A 16,017-nucleotide genomic window follows, 5' to 3' on the forward strand; every position below is an offset into this window, starting at 1 on the left:
CCCCATTTTTGAATCCATTTGTGGGAGAGCGCGATCGCACGCACAAGTGACACCAGAGATGCAGATTGGGGGCCGATTTGCATCGGTGGGTGAAGTGGACAGAAGCGTCTCCGACCACGTCCGGGGTTCGTCTCCCCCCCCCCGCCCGATGGAGGCCGCTTCTGCTGCTTCATCACCACCTTGGCTTCCATTGTGCTGCACCTGATTGTCACCCCCCCCCCACACACACACACACACACACACACACATCCACTGCCGCCGCACCTTATCTCCTTCTCTCCATCTATCCAAATTCCAAGTATTGGCGTGACGGGGGCCGAATGCATTGTGATGCAGATATTCATATGATAATGGCGTGAGACGCACGCACAACAACACGCACCCGGAGCCTCTTCTGTATCCCCCCCCCCCCCCCTTCCCGTCCGTCTGGATGTACACTTGTGTGTTGACTCCTCTCTCTCTTCATGTTGTGGCCTCCGCTCCACCTCTCTGATTCCCCCTTCCCTCCTCCGTTCCAACCATGGCCGTTTTTTTGTTTATTTCCCCCTTTTTTCCCCTCAACGCCGCGCTGGCAATCGCATTCAAATCGCTATTCGTTCGCACGGCTTCTGACAAGGTTGTTTGTGGTTTCCCCCCCCCCCCCCCTCTCTCCCTCCCCAGTTTGTAACAGCGCTGTATGTTTCTCTCTCCGTCTCTCCCTTTTCTTTCCCCCCCTGTCTGTCTCCTTTTTCTCCATTTTTTTTTAGCTCTTCGCCATGTTGGCAGGGCCCAATCTACCAGCTGATATCAGCATTCCCTGGCACTATGCCAACTGGCAACACTGCAGGAGAGAGAGAGAGAGACACAGAGAGAGAGAGAGAGAGAGAGAGAGAATGAAAGAAAATGAGTGAATAATGAACGGAGGGAGGGAGCGAGAGAATGAGAGGGGGATGGGAGGAGCGTGAATTCGGGGGAAAGAAAGACAGAGGGGAAAGAGAGGGGGGTGAGAAAGAACAATAATGGTGGATTAGGAAAAAGGGACTGTGTGAGTGTGTGTGTGTGTGTGTGTGTGTGTGTGTGTGTGATTGATATGGTGTGATATCCCTGTGAGTCATAGCTGAGCTAAAATGTCAACTGGCTACATGAGAATCTCTTTGTCGTCCGGGCTCAGTGACACGCACGCACGCACGCTCAGAACACGCAGGCCGATCATACAAGCGCACGCATGTGCACGGTCACACGTGTGTGCGATCGCACCTGCGAGCACAGATTCCATTGTCATTGTCGTGCCGGTGATTGATGACCTTTGGTTGCTGTTGCGGGCCGCCGAGTGACGGACGAAAAACAGCCGACGTGCACCAATCCCAGTCCCCAACTCGCTCACCACACGCGTGTAACTGCGGAGGGGTGGAGGGGGGGGGGGGGGTCAAAGGGCCGCCGCACCCAGGCTATAGATTCAACAAACAGCGGCCGTGCACGCATACGGTCCCGGGCTGCCACTGCGTGAGTGCACAGGAAGGGCGTGTGGGGAAGTCAAAACATCGCGCGCCCATCCTGTTTGGGACGGTCCGTGTCCTGTGGCGGTGCCCTTAACTCTTATATACACACACACACACACAGACACACACACACACACACACACACACACACACTTACACGGACAGATAGAGATACACTCGGATGCACACTCACACTCCGGCTAATCGTCCCATATGTGCTAGCAGTATGCTGGAGCGCACGGCGAGCAGTTTGCAGGAGGCAGAACAGGTGCGCACCTGTTACACACAGTCGCCTACGCAAAAAACGAAGAGTAACTGAGGATCAAATGGAGATTGGCTCCGGCTCTTGGTTTAAAACACACGCAAAGCGGTGCTGTAATGAGAAATGCAGGGTTTCCCCCCCCCCCCCCCACCCACCCTCCGCTATTAAAATTTGTAATGGAATTCATTTCAAAGTGTCTCTGTGGAAAGAACATGTTTTATCCTGTTTGCCAAAAATCAGCTCCCCGCAGTTCATCTCTCAACATTTCCAAAAGCCTTTACACCTACACCGACACTGATATTGCTAATTTACAAATAAAATATTTAGCTAGATATAGATCTTCAGTAATATACTACACTGTATTGCTCTTTTTTTTTTTAAAACAGGCAGCAATCCGAGATCAGAGTCGAGATCAGATTGCAAATAACTCCTGTTTAAGCTTCTCATTCATCCTTTTTTTTTTTTTTTTTACTTTCGTCCCCAGAAAATTAAAGGAGAAGGCTGCCACAGAAGTGTGTCCCCCGTCACCCGAGACACTAAAGAATGGCATTACATCGCACACACTTCTGGTAATTCTCCACTGATCTCACACACGCAGCCTGTGAGGCAAACTAACGCCACACCAGTACGTCTACTTCTCAGAAAGTTCTAACATGTGGTCAAGGCCACGTCGCAGTTGAAGATAATTATGCACAACAGGCAAATGTAACCTTTGCATCTCACAATCTGCCCCCCCCCCCCCCTCCCCCCTGTCTTCCTGTGCTTTCCACCTGCAGAGGATGGATTCTCCGCCGGAGTGTGTGTTGTCTCTGTCCCGTGAGCCGGCCCAGTCTCCCCCCACGCTGCCGTCCCTGGACCACAGCCCCCGGGCGTCCTCTCCTCTCACGCAGCTCTCGCTGCCCGACAGCCCCGCCGCGCTGCCCCTTCACAGCCCCGCCCCCTCCCCCCAGAGCCCGGACGCCGCGCCTTACTTCCCCCTCTCTCTGTTCCCCCTCCTCGAGGACACCGGCGACGACCCCCTCGGGGAAGACGACGACGAGGAGGAGGAGGAGGAGGAGGAGGAGGAGGAAGGGCTGGATGGAGTCCCTCCGTCCCCGACCCCGGCGGTGGCTCTGTTCCCGGGGGGAGGGGGACAAGAAGCCGGGCGCGGCCCCTGCCGGGACTCCTCGCCGCCCGCCACGCCGCTCCTCGGGTTCGGGGTCCTGGAACTGGCCCTCTCGTCCGGGCAGAGCGGAAACTGCAACGATGAGCTAGACCTGCAGCTGTTCCAGAAAGATACCGTTACCAGGGTGATACCTGGAGTGGGAGGGGCTTCCCCGGGGCCTGCACTCAGGTTCCCCTGCCATGTATGCGGAAAGAGATTCAGATTCCAAAGCATTTTATCTCTCCACGCCCGAGCTCACAGTCTGGACCGAGACCGCCGGGCCTCAGCCCTGTACCGGACTGGACCCCCTACGGCACCCCTAACGCAGAACCTCAAAGTCCAACAGAACCGCAAAGACCTAGCCCAGAATCACCGAAGTCACCTGAACCAGCGCATACTGCCAGGGACACTCATCCAGCATCTTAGGGAAGAAGAAGATGATGTTGAGGTCAAAGGTCTAGAAGACGGCCTACAGACGGACCAGAACCCAAACTTCTTACTGGATGACAGCACTCCATTGACCCCTCCACTTACAGAAGATCCGGTATCCGTAACTCCCCCTTACTCTTTGACCACCGGGGAGGGCGGGTCTGCTTCTGCGGCGCCTGCGTTTCGCTGCCACGCCTGCAAAGGAAAATTCCGCACGGCGTCGGAGCTGGCGCGGCACGTCCGTATCCTCCACAACCCGTACAAGTGCACCCTTTGTCCCTTCTCCGCCAGCCAGGAAGAGAGCCTGGCATCTCACTTGCAGGAGTTCCACCCTTCCCCCGAGGTACCTGCTCTGCCGCCGGCCTTCAATTCCAGGCTGGTCATTGCGACCCCTGACACCCCCGTGCCCACCCCGACCCACACCCCGGCCCCGAGTACCCCCCAGGTGACCGCTGCGTCCACGGCGGCTGCGTCGCCCACATTGCCGGCATTCCGCTGCGAGACCTGTGGACAGCGGTTCACGCAATCCTGGTTCCTCAAGGGACACATGCGAAAGCACAAGGACTCCCTGGACCACAAGTGCCAGGTGTGCGGCCGTGGCTTCAAAGAGCCGTGGTTCCTCAAGAACCACATGAAGGTGCACCTCAACAAGCTCGGGCTGAAGGCCGGGCTGGGGACTCTCGGGGGACCGGCAGGTTCAGAGCAGCAGGGCAAAGGCTCCGCTACCAATCATTCTCTCAACGCCCTCTATTCAAGCCTCCTGCTGGCCCAGCAACGAGGTGGTAGAGGTGGACAAGGAAGATCAGATAGGGAAGCTGGGGGAAGAATGGGGATGGGCTCGAGCAAGTCGGCCATCCTGGGATACCTCGGGTTGCCCAGCGACGGCGGCGGGGCAAGTTGCATGGAGAGACTTCAAGCAGTGGCTCAGGTGGCAGAGATGGGAAACGGCGGCGGCGGCTTCGGGGGCTCAGTAGTAGGGGACCCAGGAAGAGGAGGGGGAGCCGCCAGAGGAGGGGGCGCCGGTGAAACTCCTGCATCCATTCCGGAAGGAGGTGACCAGGCTACTTGGTGGCAGCTGGTGGCTCGCAGCCTGGCGGTAGCTCAGCAGCAGCAGCAGCAGCAGCAGCAGCAGAGGCCCCAACAGCGAGGCCAGCAGCGAGGCCAAGGGCGGAGCTCCGCCGTCACAGAGGCCGACCAGGTCAGGGCCTACCTCGGAGGCCTGGAACCAAGAGAAGAGTCAGGCGCAGCTGGGGGGCCGTGGGAATGCCCCGACTGCGGAAAGCTATTCCGCAGCTTGCAGCAGGTGGTGGTCCACGCTCGCGTTCACACTCAGAGGCCCCAGAAAGGAGGAGGAGGAGGCGGCGGCGGTGGCGGTGGCGGCGGCGGCGGCGAAGAGGAAGGGAGTGGAGGCCGTAGAAGAGCGGGACTCGGAAGAGGAGTAGGAGGAGTAGGAGGAGTAGGAGGAGGAGGAGGCGGCGGCGAAGCTAGACAGGAATCTCAGCCCCACAGCGGTGAATCCCAACAAGCGGGAGAAGGACGACAGGAATCCAAACTGCACAGCGGCGGAGCACAACAAGCGGGGGCAGCCGCGGGGTTTCACTCCGTCACCCCCGGCTACAAAGGTACGACCGCGCGAGTCTCCCCGCCCGTCTTTTTGGCTTCCGTGTTTGCTCCCGTGTAGTGGTGGTATTTTTCAAAAAGGGTACATTTTACTTTGCTGCTGTAGACGGAAGCTCCCGTAGGGCCCCTTCACACCCGCTGTTATCTTTACATTTTTCCCCCCACTTTGCAGGAGAAAATGGGCTGACAGCAGTCTCCTCCATACCTTCGGTTCCCAACAGGGAGCGAGTGCGCGGTAGAGGGATAAAAGACTGCCCCTACTGTGGTAAAGCCTTCCGCTCTTCACACCATCTCAAAGTGCACCTGAGAGTTCACACAGGTGAGAATCTGCTGTGAGTTTAACAAACCACATTTACTTTTTTAGCCTTTTTAAATCCCTGGAAAGGTTTCGTTGAGCATCCTCGCTTCAGTGGCGCTACCTTTTTTATTTTTATTTTTAAACACATTCACCCCAGAGAGCTGGCCGGCGCTAATCATAGCCTCCCACCGCAGGCCACCGAGCAGCCGCACTGGGGCAACTCCTGGCTAAGTGCCTTGCTCAAGGGTATATTAACAGTAGTTTTTGAGGAAGAAGTAAACCACTCCAGGGATTTATAAAAGGTTAAATCTTTGTAAAAAAGGTCACTTCTCTCACCAGCCAGTAACTTCACCCCAAAGAACGGAAGGAATGTATTTATTTTTTATTTTTTAATAGGACTATTTTTCTATGAACATATTTGAATTCCAATTTGTAAAAACATTGATATGGTTTGGCAGAGATATTTTTTATATTAACTATAATCATTTTGAGGGGACACCAAGACATAAAATATATGCTCACGGATTTCTCCACAATAGCAATTTTGTCTTTAATCCCTCTGAGATTCACTTTCTCTGATCTTGTCTTTGAAGCGTGGGAATCTTAAATTGTTCTCCTTAAGTTTAAATTGAATGATTCCTAAACATGTCTGAATCCAGAACAGATGCACAGGGCTATCCAACATACTCTGACAATCTTTTCCAAGACTTTCGTGACTTTAATGAAAATTGGGAACTCTCACAGCACTCAATTCACGCTCTTAATTAATTACCCATATTCATAAGACTTTTATAAGCATGATTCATTGCCATTTTTTATTATTTGCTTTCTTCGCTTGATGTGTTTGATCGGAATTAAGTTTCTGAGATGCCACCAATCCCCAGACACTGGGAACTGGAGCACATCCAAGTCGCTCCAGCAAGATGGTGCCCAGAATGCATTCAATTAAATCTATTAAATATTGCCATTACGAATTATTGTCTATAGCTGACAGGACCCATTCATGATAGAGTACAGCTGTATTCATCATGCACTGTTGTTTCTCTACGCCATCAAGTGACTACCACATGGTCAGTAATTTAAGCAAACGCATCCTATTGCAATAATACTCTTTTTAGATATTACTGTGCTCTTGAGATTATTGCTCATTGAGACTTGTGTTACATTTTTATTTTTCTCCACCGTAGAAATCGAACCGTTGAGCCTTTTGAATGTGAATCTGCAATCATCAACGGAGCCGTTTTCTTTGTCCGCTTGGTTTTTCCACGCGAATGCGATAATTTATGCCTTTCATACGTAATGCATTTCCTGTTGATCTGTCTCCAGCATGATGCCCCCTCCTCTTTATCTCGCCCAGCCAGCAGTGTCATTTTCAATCAGCGATGAAATACTGCCATCTCCCTTTGGAATGCATAATTACATCCCTCTCACCCACTGTTTAAATGGACCGTGGCAGTTATTTTGCATGTTACTGCAGAGCATTTTTTTTAAAAGATGCTCCAGTGTTACAGATTTCCCTTTTGACTATTCAGACCGCCAATTTCTTCTCGTCTCTCACTGTGATATGAAAAATGATTCGTTGTATGAAATGGCGGGCAAATCGGCACGCTCAGCATGCTTGTCTATTATGTGTGAACATGCAAAATCATTGGTCTCCTCAAGCCTCACCTAGGTTAGCTTAGTTAATTTCCCCAATCTTGTTTTGTTCCTCTCATTTCTCTTTAGGCGAGAGACCCTACAAATGTCCCCACTGCGACTACGCGGGTACCCAGTCGGGCTCGCTGAAGTACCACCTCCAGCGGCACCACAGGGAGCAACGCAACGCCTTGTCGGCCTCCTCCATCTCCTCCCCCGGTGGCCTCGCCCCCGCCGCCAACAGCCTGACCTCTGGGAGCTCCGGGCTGGCCAAGCAGCGGCGGTCCCAGCCAAACCACTGCCCCGTCAACCGGGGCCCCGCCGACACCCCCGCCCCCCGGCCCGGCCAGCAGTCGGCCGGCAGCTGGCTCCTGGGGTTCCCGGACCAGCGGGAGCATCGCAAGACTCTGGCGGCTCTGAGGGACGTCGACTTGGAGACCCAGTACAGGTACCTGTCCGGGGTGATGGGGGCCCTTTACCAAGGCGGAATGGAAGGAGGCTGGATCAGGGAGTCTCCTCCGCCCAAGGCCCCCAAGGTGTCCCGCCGTAAGCCCCTGACTACCAGCCGCATGGTTCAACCGCCGAGTGACAAGGAAGGGCCCGCGCCTTCGACTCAAGAAGGGGGATTCGAACCCCTGGATCTGTCTCGCCGCCCCTCGCCCGGCCTCGGAAGCGCGGAGGAGGAAGGCGCGGTGGGCTTCGGGGAGGGAGGAGGGGTCGGCGGCGGGGATGGTTCGGCGGGGGTCAATCTGAGCCAGTGTCTGTTCTGCCCTTTTCGCACGTCCTCAGCGGAGCTGATGGCCATGCACCTCCAGGTCAACCACACCAGCAAGTCCAGGCGCAAAAGAGCCCCTCCTGCCCCCCTGGATAATAATAACGGAGCCCCGAGGGCCACCAAGCCCCGGGCGGATCACTCCGATCTCGACCCCGTGACGATATGGAGGCACGTCGCCGAGGCGGATTCTCAGGCCCCCCTGAGGGATTGGTCCTCAACGCAGGCCAAGGCCCTGAACGGGCTCTCCCAGGATGCAGAGGACCGCCTGAACGACATCCTCAACTACCCAGACGCGGCCTCCGCGTCCAAGACGGTCAGAGGCGGCCTGGGACTCAAGGGAAGGATGGAGGGGGAAGAGGAGGAGCAGGACGAGGAGCTGGAAGAGAATTTGGAGAACAGCAGCCTGGAGGATTCAGAGGACCACGATCTGAGGATGTCCCTCGCTCTTTCCCCGGCCCTGAGCTCCAACCACGTGGTGAGAGAGGAGGAAAGGGTGTTCACAGATTAAAAGGCCTGCCTTCGGTAAACACCGTTCAAATCGAAAAGGTTGGAGTCAAGGATTTTGAACAACATTGGACACGGAATTGAAGAAATTGGACAAAGGATTCTCAACCGCAGAGGGTTTGAAAAGAGAAAGAGAAACATCCCAGTTGTTACTTTTCTTCCGACTAAATGAACTTCCTGTACGCAAGAGCGTCTTTTCAGGATTTTACGGGCCACTCCTTCCTCGGTTTCCTTTTTTTTTTCTTCGTTCGGGCGTCGCTTCGAGATGATTTTTAAGGTGATCTCCCACGTAATGAATCAAAGGAACAGATTCAAGGCATTTATTTCACACGTTTATTCCAGAGTACTACACTAACCCAGCTGAAGGCCGCTGTGAAGAGACACTCCCCCGACGGACCGCTGAACGCTTTGAAACCCCCGAGCTCCTCCTCCTCCTCCTCCTCCTCCTCCTCCAACCCACACAAACGTGGAGGACAGTTGGAGTCGTTTCGGAGCCGTGGACCTCGGCTAAGCTTTCGGGTATTAATTTAAAGAGGCGTGAGGCGGGGCGCCTGCTTTCCCTCAACTACGTACCACTGCCTTGTTTGTCTGAAAAGTGTTTCTGCACCAATCGTCCTAACGAAAAAAAACAGAAAGAGGTGTTTGTAACATTTGTTCTCTTCAGTTAGTGCCTGTTCATGTGCGTTTTTTTTCGAGCCTCCGGTGCGTCCGAGAGGTCATTCATTTTATCCGAGTATACAGTTTAAAACAATTTAAGTACAGTATATTTGTTAAAAGTGGTTCTAGGGTGTTGTGAATAGTTAAGTTGTAAAAGAAAAAGAGCCGGCGACGTGGACATACGCCCAGGGGTCAGAGTTGAAAAATTCAGTGTTTACAATGGCGCCGAATGTGGGTCGGGTTGCCAATGGCAACGTAAAAAAAACAACAACAAAAAAAAGAACAAAACTCAAAGTGTGCCCGAGACCCCGGACTGAATCACCCGACACCCCCCCCCTTTTTCAGAAGAGACAAAAAGAAGACGGGTCCCGGGGACCAAGCGGTCCCCTGGGGGGGGGGGGGGGGGGGGGGGGGGGGGGGGAACGGCGTCTTCTTTTTTTAAAAGAGGAACGAAAAAGACAATGGTAGGAGTCATTATTAAAAACACTAACAAATGCATAGACATCCCAGTAGAATATGTGTAGCTTTTGTAAAGACGAGAAGAAAAAAAAGCAGACTTTTGTTTATTTTCATTTCGAGATGCTTACAGAAAAAGGTTATCAATATAGGTAATATTGATTATAATGTGTGTGAGCTAAGACTAGTTGGAATGTCTATTCAGAGCACTGTGCAAGGTTTTAAGTTCCAAAAGTAGATGCTTTTTCTTTCCACTTTATCGATAGACCAAACGTTGTTGTTTTTTCCCAATGGAAGTTGTCCCTCTCTGTTTTTTGTGTAAAGCTGTGGTTTCCAGGTAGATCGACCCCATCGATTGGCTCGGCCCGTCTGCAAATATCAAATAACCAACCACCGAACGGGTTGTTAAAGAAAGTTCCCCTCTGTGTGAAACCCCCGACTGCTACCAACGAAAACAATTTAAACGGGGGGTGGGGGGGGGGGATCTCGAGTTCAGCGTCCCCCTCGCGCCGGCGAAGGACCCCTCTTTACCCACGTGGTCCCACGTGGGCGACTCTTCGATGGGGCGTCCTACCACCCCCTAAATGTGCATTAATGTGTTTTAAGTTCCCCCCCTCTCTTCAGAGCACCTTATGAGTTCCGTAGTCCCTCAGTGGTGTCTCCTCAACAACTACTGTCAATGCCATCGTGCCTTCTGTTTCAAGCACTTCCTGGTGTATTTTGTAAAAACTCACCAAAAGCACTTAGCCTATATCACACATCCCCCCCCCCCACTCTCTCTCTCTCTCTCTCTAATCAGGTCACTAGGCCTTATCACCATCTAGCATGGCTAGACTCTTTTAAAGAATGGACTACCTAACCTTTAGCCAAGTACAAATCATTGTAGACGTAGGGTTGGACTGCCGTTGGTATTTGATACTAAACCTTTTGGGAACCAGAGCCCGAGTCGAAGTTAAATCAATATTGTTAAAGAAAAAGGGTGCCAAAACATGTCCGAGGTGACACTAAAGTAAAAAACGAAAGAATTCCCTTCTCTCTCTTTCTTCAACCCCCCCCCCCCCCTCTCTCTCTCTCGCTCGCTCTTCCTCCATGTCGCTCTCTCTCTCTCTCTCGTCTGTAAACTGTCTCTTTAGCACCACTTGAAGGTGACGTGTACTATCTGGTATTGAGGCCTTTATTGGAGTTTTATTTCAGTTCGTGTGGTGTTTGTTCAATGCCGTTGAGATGGAAAAATGCTCTTCTTATGATGATAATTATTATCGTTTTTTGGCATTATGGTGAAAAACAAAAAAAAACAAGACAAAATGAAAAAAGAGAAATGTGTTGTTGAATGTTGTACAGATAGCACTAGAGCTGTTGTGTTTTTTTTTTTTATTTTAATTTTTTTTTAAAGAGAGCAGAAAACCCGGGCGATGCCCCCCCCCCTTCCACCCCCTCCCACAGGCAGGTGGGAACCAAACAGCCTGCCAATCAATCTACTCCCCTAAAAACGAAAGGCGGCCGACGCGTTATTAAATAACGCCCCCCCTTTTATTTTTTTGCACGTCACTTTCCAAAAGTGAACGATGCAGCTGATCCCGAGACCGAGGGGGGGGGGGGGGGCGGACACCTCTGTGGAATGACGCATCTCTGCGAGGGGGAAGGGGGGGGCACGCCGGGTTTGGGCTCTCGTGTAGTTGACTGCCATTGCAGTGAGGGAAAACTGATCTAACATAGTAGTGACTAATATGACTTTGTGGACAAATAAAAAAAAAAAAAAATTAAAATACATTAGAAATAAATAAACACAAGCAAAACATCAGAGACTCTCTTCTTTTCCTTCCTCCACCCGAGGCTCCTTCTCTAAGGACTATGATTGCATAAATCTGCCAGATGTCTGATGTGTTGTTTTGGAGCAGGAAGCCCTTACGGGGCGTTACAGATGGCGAGTTACTTAACTCCAAAGGAGGGTTCAGGGCCTTTTTCCGTGCGGTGCTAGACACCCAAAAGCTCATTTGTTGTAGTTTCCTTAGGACACGACAGACACAAGTCCGAAAAAAGCAACAAAAAAAAAGTTGGGTATTGCAGAACTTATCCTAAAGACCACGTGGTGTGCAGTGAGCTAATGGATCGTTTCCTGATTGTCAGCATCTGGAGAGAGTTTACAGCACATCCCGGAGCAGCAGTTTGGGATTTGTGACGCGACGGCGCCCTCTAGCGGACACCGTCTTCACTGCACGACGTCACCGCGTCACTGCCACCAATGAGATTCACGCGAAGCCAACGGGAGCACTATTAATTGAGCAAATGCCATTTGAGTTGGTCCAGCACCACGTGGCGAAATGCAGAGCAAACCTGACAGCGGATGTGCCTTCGGATTTTTCTTTCAAAATAAAATAAAAAAAACCGAAATGTTGGAATATACTTTTAATGGCGCAAACTGAATCAAATATGTCTCCGATCTCATCAAAATATTTTTTCTATGATATGAATTCTTATTTTATTTATTATTTTGAAATTAATGGAAGGAAGTCGCAGGCTGTTTTTTTTTTACCAGTATACAAGCGAAACATCTGCTCTGGTGCGGATCCACCTGAAAGGAAGTGGGGCTTTTTTTTCTTTCAAAGAGGGTAGTAAACAAATGAAAAAAATCACCAATTAAAACAAGGAGGGGCTTCTTATTATCTATTAGCCCACATCTAGTCACCAGGGCGAGAGGCTGCTCCCTGGTGACTGGTTGAGAGAGAGAGTGTGAGAGAGAGAGAGAGAGAGAGAGAGAGAGAGTGTGTGAGAGAGAGAGACCGTTAAAGGCTCTTCCTTCCGTCGTCTCTACCGAATCGAGCATCACTTCACTCCTTCGGAACCGCTCCGTCCGGTTTCTCCGCGCTGCTCGTCCGGCCAACACGAAGACTCCGACTCGGAACTCTGCAACCATCTCCTCGCCCCCCCCCCACCACCAGCACCACCACCAGCACCACCTCCACCAGCTCCTCCGAACCCCCCACCCCCGCCAACCCCTCGCATCGGATCCGGGAGACGCGGAGAGAAGAAGAATAAAAGAAGGAGACCGAAGAAGTCCACTTTTCTGCAGCAGAACTCCCCGTCCGCGCGCAGGTTTCCACGATGAGCGAGGTGAGTGCGCGCGTGACACACGCGTGAATTGTGATTGGGTGTTGAGATCGACTTCGTTTGATGTTTAGTTGACATTTTTCCAATCGGCGCAGTTATTTGGCGCGGCTGCTTGCCGCGGACACGTGTCCACGTGGCCGTGCACCTGTGCGGTGTCACATCACTCCCGCGCCGCGCGCGCCACACAGGCTTTTTTTTGTTTTTTGTTTCCACCTATAGGCAGATCAACGTCTTCATGATCCTTCTACCCTCCCCCCCCCCCCTCCCCCAATTCCCCGTGATGCTGTAGCTGCTCTCCTGAGATGCTTTAGACATCTGCTAGGGGGGATGAGGGGTCCCCAAGGTGGGTAGGGGGGGGGGGGGTCCACATATTTGGGATTTGAATGTTATTTCCTCGTTTACTGTGCGTATGAAAGAGCTCCAGGATGCACTGACATTTACTCCAGCACGCGGGTCTACTGGTCTCATGAGATCCCGTTTGCCCCCCCCCCCTCACTCTAAAGCGGGCCTCTTGCTCTACACAGAGTACTTGGTTTCCTGCACGGCTCCTTCCCGAAAGTCCATCTGGAAGCAGCTTTTGCTGCCGCGCTGCAGCCTCGGTGCCCAGAGGGAGAGCGCCAGGCCACGTGGGATTTAAGGTTTAGGATGACGCCGATCTGTTGCGCTTCGCCTTCCCCCACGTGGTTCACGCTCAGAGTCCCGTCGGTGCTCCGCTGCCGGGATGAGGTTATAATCCAGGTTTAACCTGCACGACGTTGATCCGAGAAGAAGCTCCGAGGATCGGATCCTCGTCCATTCAGCCGTAGCCCAACGCCCGCCATGCTGCCCACAACATGGGGGCTGGGTGGGGGGGGGGTCACGCATGGCCTTCCAGAAGAGCTTGGGACAACCTCGTCCTTCAGATTGTGGTCATCGACTCAATTAGAGACAAAATCGGATCGACCGAAAGAGATCAATGGGCGGTGATTTGGACGAACAATTAACCGTCTGAATCCCTTCGGCACAACGTCACTTATTTGTTCCTTGGTTCTTCATTGGGTTTAATTTAGTTTGAAGACATTAAAGGCCACTTCATGGGCCCAACGATTGGCGGTTAAATCAAGGAAGCAACAAGCAGTTGAGTTAAAATAGCAGGAAAACGCGTTTTGACGTTATTACTACACTTATTGCACACATTTTCTTTCCATTTTACCTTTTTTAAAACCCACTCGGCCCGACGCACACACGCACACACACACACACGCGCACATGCACGTGTCCAGATGTGACAAACACACACACATCTGCAGGACAAACAGTCACTTCCCCCTCGTCTGCATTTGAATCTGCGGAAGTCGTCGCTGACTGACTCGTCTCCCCCAGCCGAGGAGCCTGTAACCCACCGCCTCACTTCCTCCTCTTCACGAGCTTCTATTCACCCCCCTTGGCGTCGCCCCCAACCACCCCCCACCACACCACCCCCCCCCCCCCCTTCCTCCAGCTGAAGCTGTTTTCTCCTTAGCGACAGCGAGCGAGGACTCATGCAGAGCATCAACACTCGCATGCGCAGACATGGTGAAGGAGTCAAAAGGAGGAGGGGGGGGGGGGGTAGCTTTTAATTTGCAGGCACATGAATGGAGTGAGAGTTTTGGGCTCTTATGCAACACATGTTTTGCTGTGGTCTCCCTTTATTTTGACAGCTGTTTCTTTTTTTTTTTTTTTGTCGGCCTACTTTTTAGATTAAAAAAACCAAAAAGCTCCGTCAAAAGGTGCTTTTTTCGCGCACAGAAGAAAGTACGAGAGCGCGGGGGCGTCCTCGTTGAGCTGGTGATTATCACTTGGCGGGGCCCACCCCCCCCTCGCAGGAAGCCGCCCTATCGCGAGCAAGCTGGCAGGGGATAATTAGCGGGGCCCGGCGAGGCTCGGAGGGGGGTCGGGGGGGGGGGCCCAATCTGAAGCCGAGAGGGCGAGAATGCGTGTTTCTCTTTGTCAGTCTGCCTCTCTCCATCTGTCATGTGCCTTCGCCTCCTCTTCCTTGTTCTTCCTCCTCCTCCGCCCCCCCCCCCCCCCCTCACCCCCCCACCCATCCGACCCTCCAACTCAGTTTACAGCATCTGGCAAGTCTGGAAATCACTGGCTTTCCCCTACTCCTTCATGGAGGTATAATCCTTTTATTTCTGTCTATAAATACATTTCTGCTGAGCTTTTAGAGGCTTTCTGCTGCCTCTTTCTCCACCTCCCCCCCCCCCCCTCCCCACCCCTTAACAGCAAGTGCAGCACTAAGCCCTGTGTGTGTGCTTTCAGGAGGACACTGTTGAGCATTGAGCGGAGACGAGCTGTTTTTCTATTAAAAAGGGAACACGTGTTCCCTGCAGGTTGTTGCACCTGCTTTTCATCCAGCGGGTTTTTCTTTTTCACCCCCCATTGTCCCCTCCTTGGCTCTTCCACCCAATCGCCTGCTTCCCTTTCCCAAGCGGGGGTGGTGGTGGTGGGGGGGGGGGGTGGCGGCGCCCGATTTCTGACACCGAAATGCGAACAGACGAGTGTTTGACTACTCGTGCCTTGAATATTAATCGCAAGTCGCTCTGAAGATGTCGAACTGGTCTCAAGGAGCCGTGCTTCTGTTCAGTCGATTTCCTTATTCTTTGGTCTACGGGTAAACAGTGAAAAAATGCAAGCTGGCAAAGCAGAGCGAGAGGTCTTCAAATGGCTTCTTCTGCCTCACTTAACAGTCCAAAGAGCAAAGTGATGATTTATTCACGATCACACGAAAACGAAACAGCCAGAACTGGCACATTTTTCAAGTCCACCCCGAATCGTGGTCCCCAGAGGATGGTTCATCGGGACATTCGTGACCCAGGGAAAGTTTTTCTATTTATTTCATTTTGTATCCAAATAAATTGTCATTTGCAGTTTGAACTGATTCAAATAGTTCATGTTAAATAGTCCCAATTTTGGACTGAGATTCTTTATCAGGCCTTTCACCGTCTCGTTAAAAATTGATTGACTTACTAATGATATATAATCCAGGTCCTATAGATTTCTGGATGCACTCTAATTATTCCCAATCCCAACACACACACACACACACACCAGCCATTATCTCAATCCACCCCCAGGAACCACAACTATTTCTGCATCCCTCTCCCCCCGCAGACCCACACCCTGCGCCTTACATAAAGCCATTAACCGGCGCTGGGCTATTTTCGGTGGGCAGGTACAGTGCGCTTCAGTATGACGAGATGGTTACGACTCGAGGACGGAGGCTGAGGGATGGAACAGATGGAGGGAAAAGTGAAAGTTTGGTTCACAAAGTCACAGATGGGCACAAGTGACTGGCGAGATGAATCAAAACCAGGGCTTATGTGTGCGTCTCTGTGTCGATCTGACATGCGAGGGACAGATTATACAAATGTACGTGCAGCTGCAGCGTGAATTAAGCCCTTAAAATGGAGGTCGACCGGCTTCGGAGGCCGAAAAGCACTTTCAGCAAAACAAATACGTCCCCGCTTGCGGTTTGTCGTAGCGCTCGTTGCTGAAGGTCCAAAGGTCAGTCGAGGCCTGAGAGCAGATGTTCAGCCCGATCAGCCCGATGCACATCTGCCCAACGTGCAGTGGCAAACGACGCCGGAGTGGGGTGTAACGTGCAGAAGAGGACAGAAGAGGAGATGA

General features: G+C 52.2%; 1 protein-coding gene across 4 annotated transcripts; it reads left to right on the top strand.

Annotated features, from left to right (window-relative positions):
• The first annotated feature begins 2,061 nt into the window (after positions 1–2,061).
• On the top strand, positions 2,062–9,206 carry znf219 (zinc finger protein 219). Of its 4 annotated transcripts, none has more exons than XM_062560264.1 (4): positions 2,063–2,309; positions 2,517–4,935; positions 5,106–5,198; positions 6,957–9,206. In XM_062560264.1, exons 2-4 carry the CDS (start codon positions 2,520–2,522, stop codon positions 8,147–8,149), a joined length of 3,702 nt encoding a protein of 1,233 aa, XP_062416248.1. In that variant the 5' UTR covers positions 2,063–2,309; positions 2,517–2,519; the 3' UTR covers positions 8,150–9,206. The 4 variants fall into 4 exon arrangements, with proteins under 4 accessions (XP_062416266.1, XP_062416248.1, XP_062416270.1 ...); XM_062560286.1 differs by having other exon boundaries at positions 2,065–2,365; positions 5,106–5,252; XM_037479825.2 differs by having other exon boundaries at positions 2,066–2,309; positions 5,106–5,252.
• Positions 9,207–16,017: the final 6,811 nt, after the last annotated feature.

Source organism: Pungitius pungitius, chromosome 1 (assembly GCF_949316345.1).
Source record: "Pungitius pungitius chromosome 1, fPunPun2.1, whole genome shotgun sequence".
Taxonomy (NCBI): domain Eukaryota; kingdom Metazoa; phylum Chordata; class Actinopteri; order Perciformes; family Gasterosteidae; genus Pungitius; species Pungitius pungitius.

Coding starts and splice junctions, on each gene's coding strand:
- znf219 (XM_062560286.1), top strand. CDS start 2,520: ATGGATTCTCCGCCGGAGTGTGTGTTGTCTCTGTCCCGTGAGCCGGCC. Junction 4,936..5,105: donor CGTCACCCCCGGCTACAAAG/GTACGACCGCGC, acceptor CCCACTTTGCAG/GAGAAAATGGGCTGACAGCA. Junction 5,253..6,956: donor GCACCTGAGAGTTCACACAG/GTGAGAATCTGC, acceptor ATTTCTCTTTAG/GCGAGAGACCCTACAAATGT.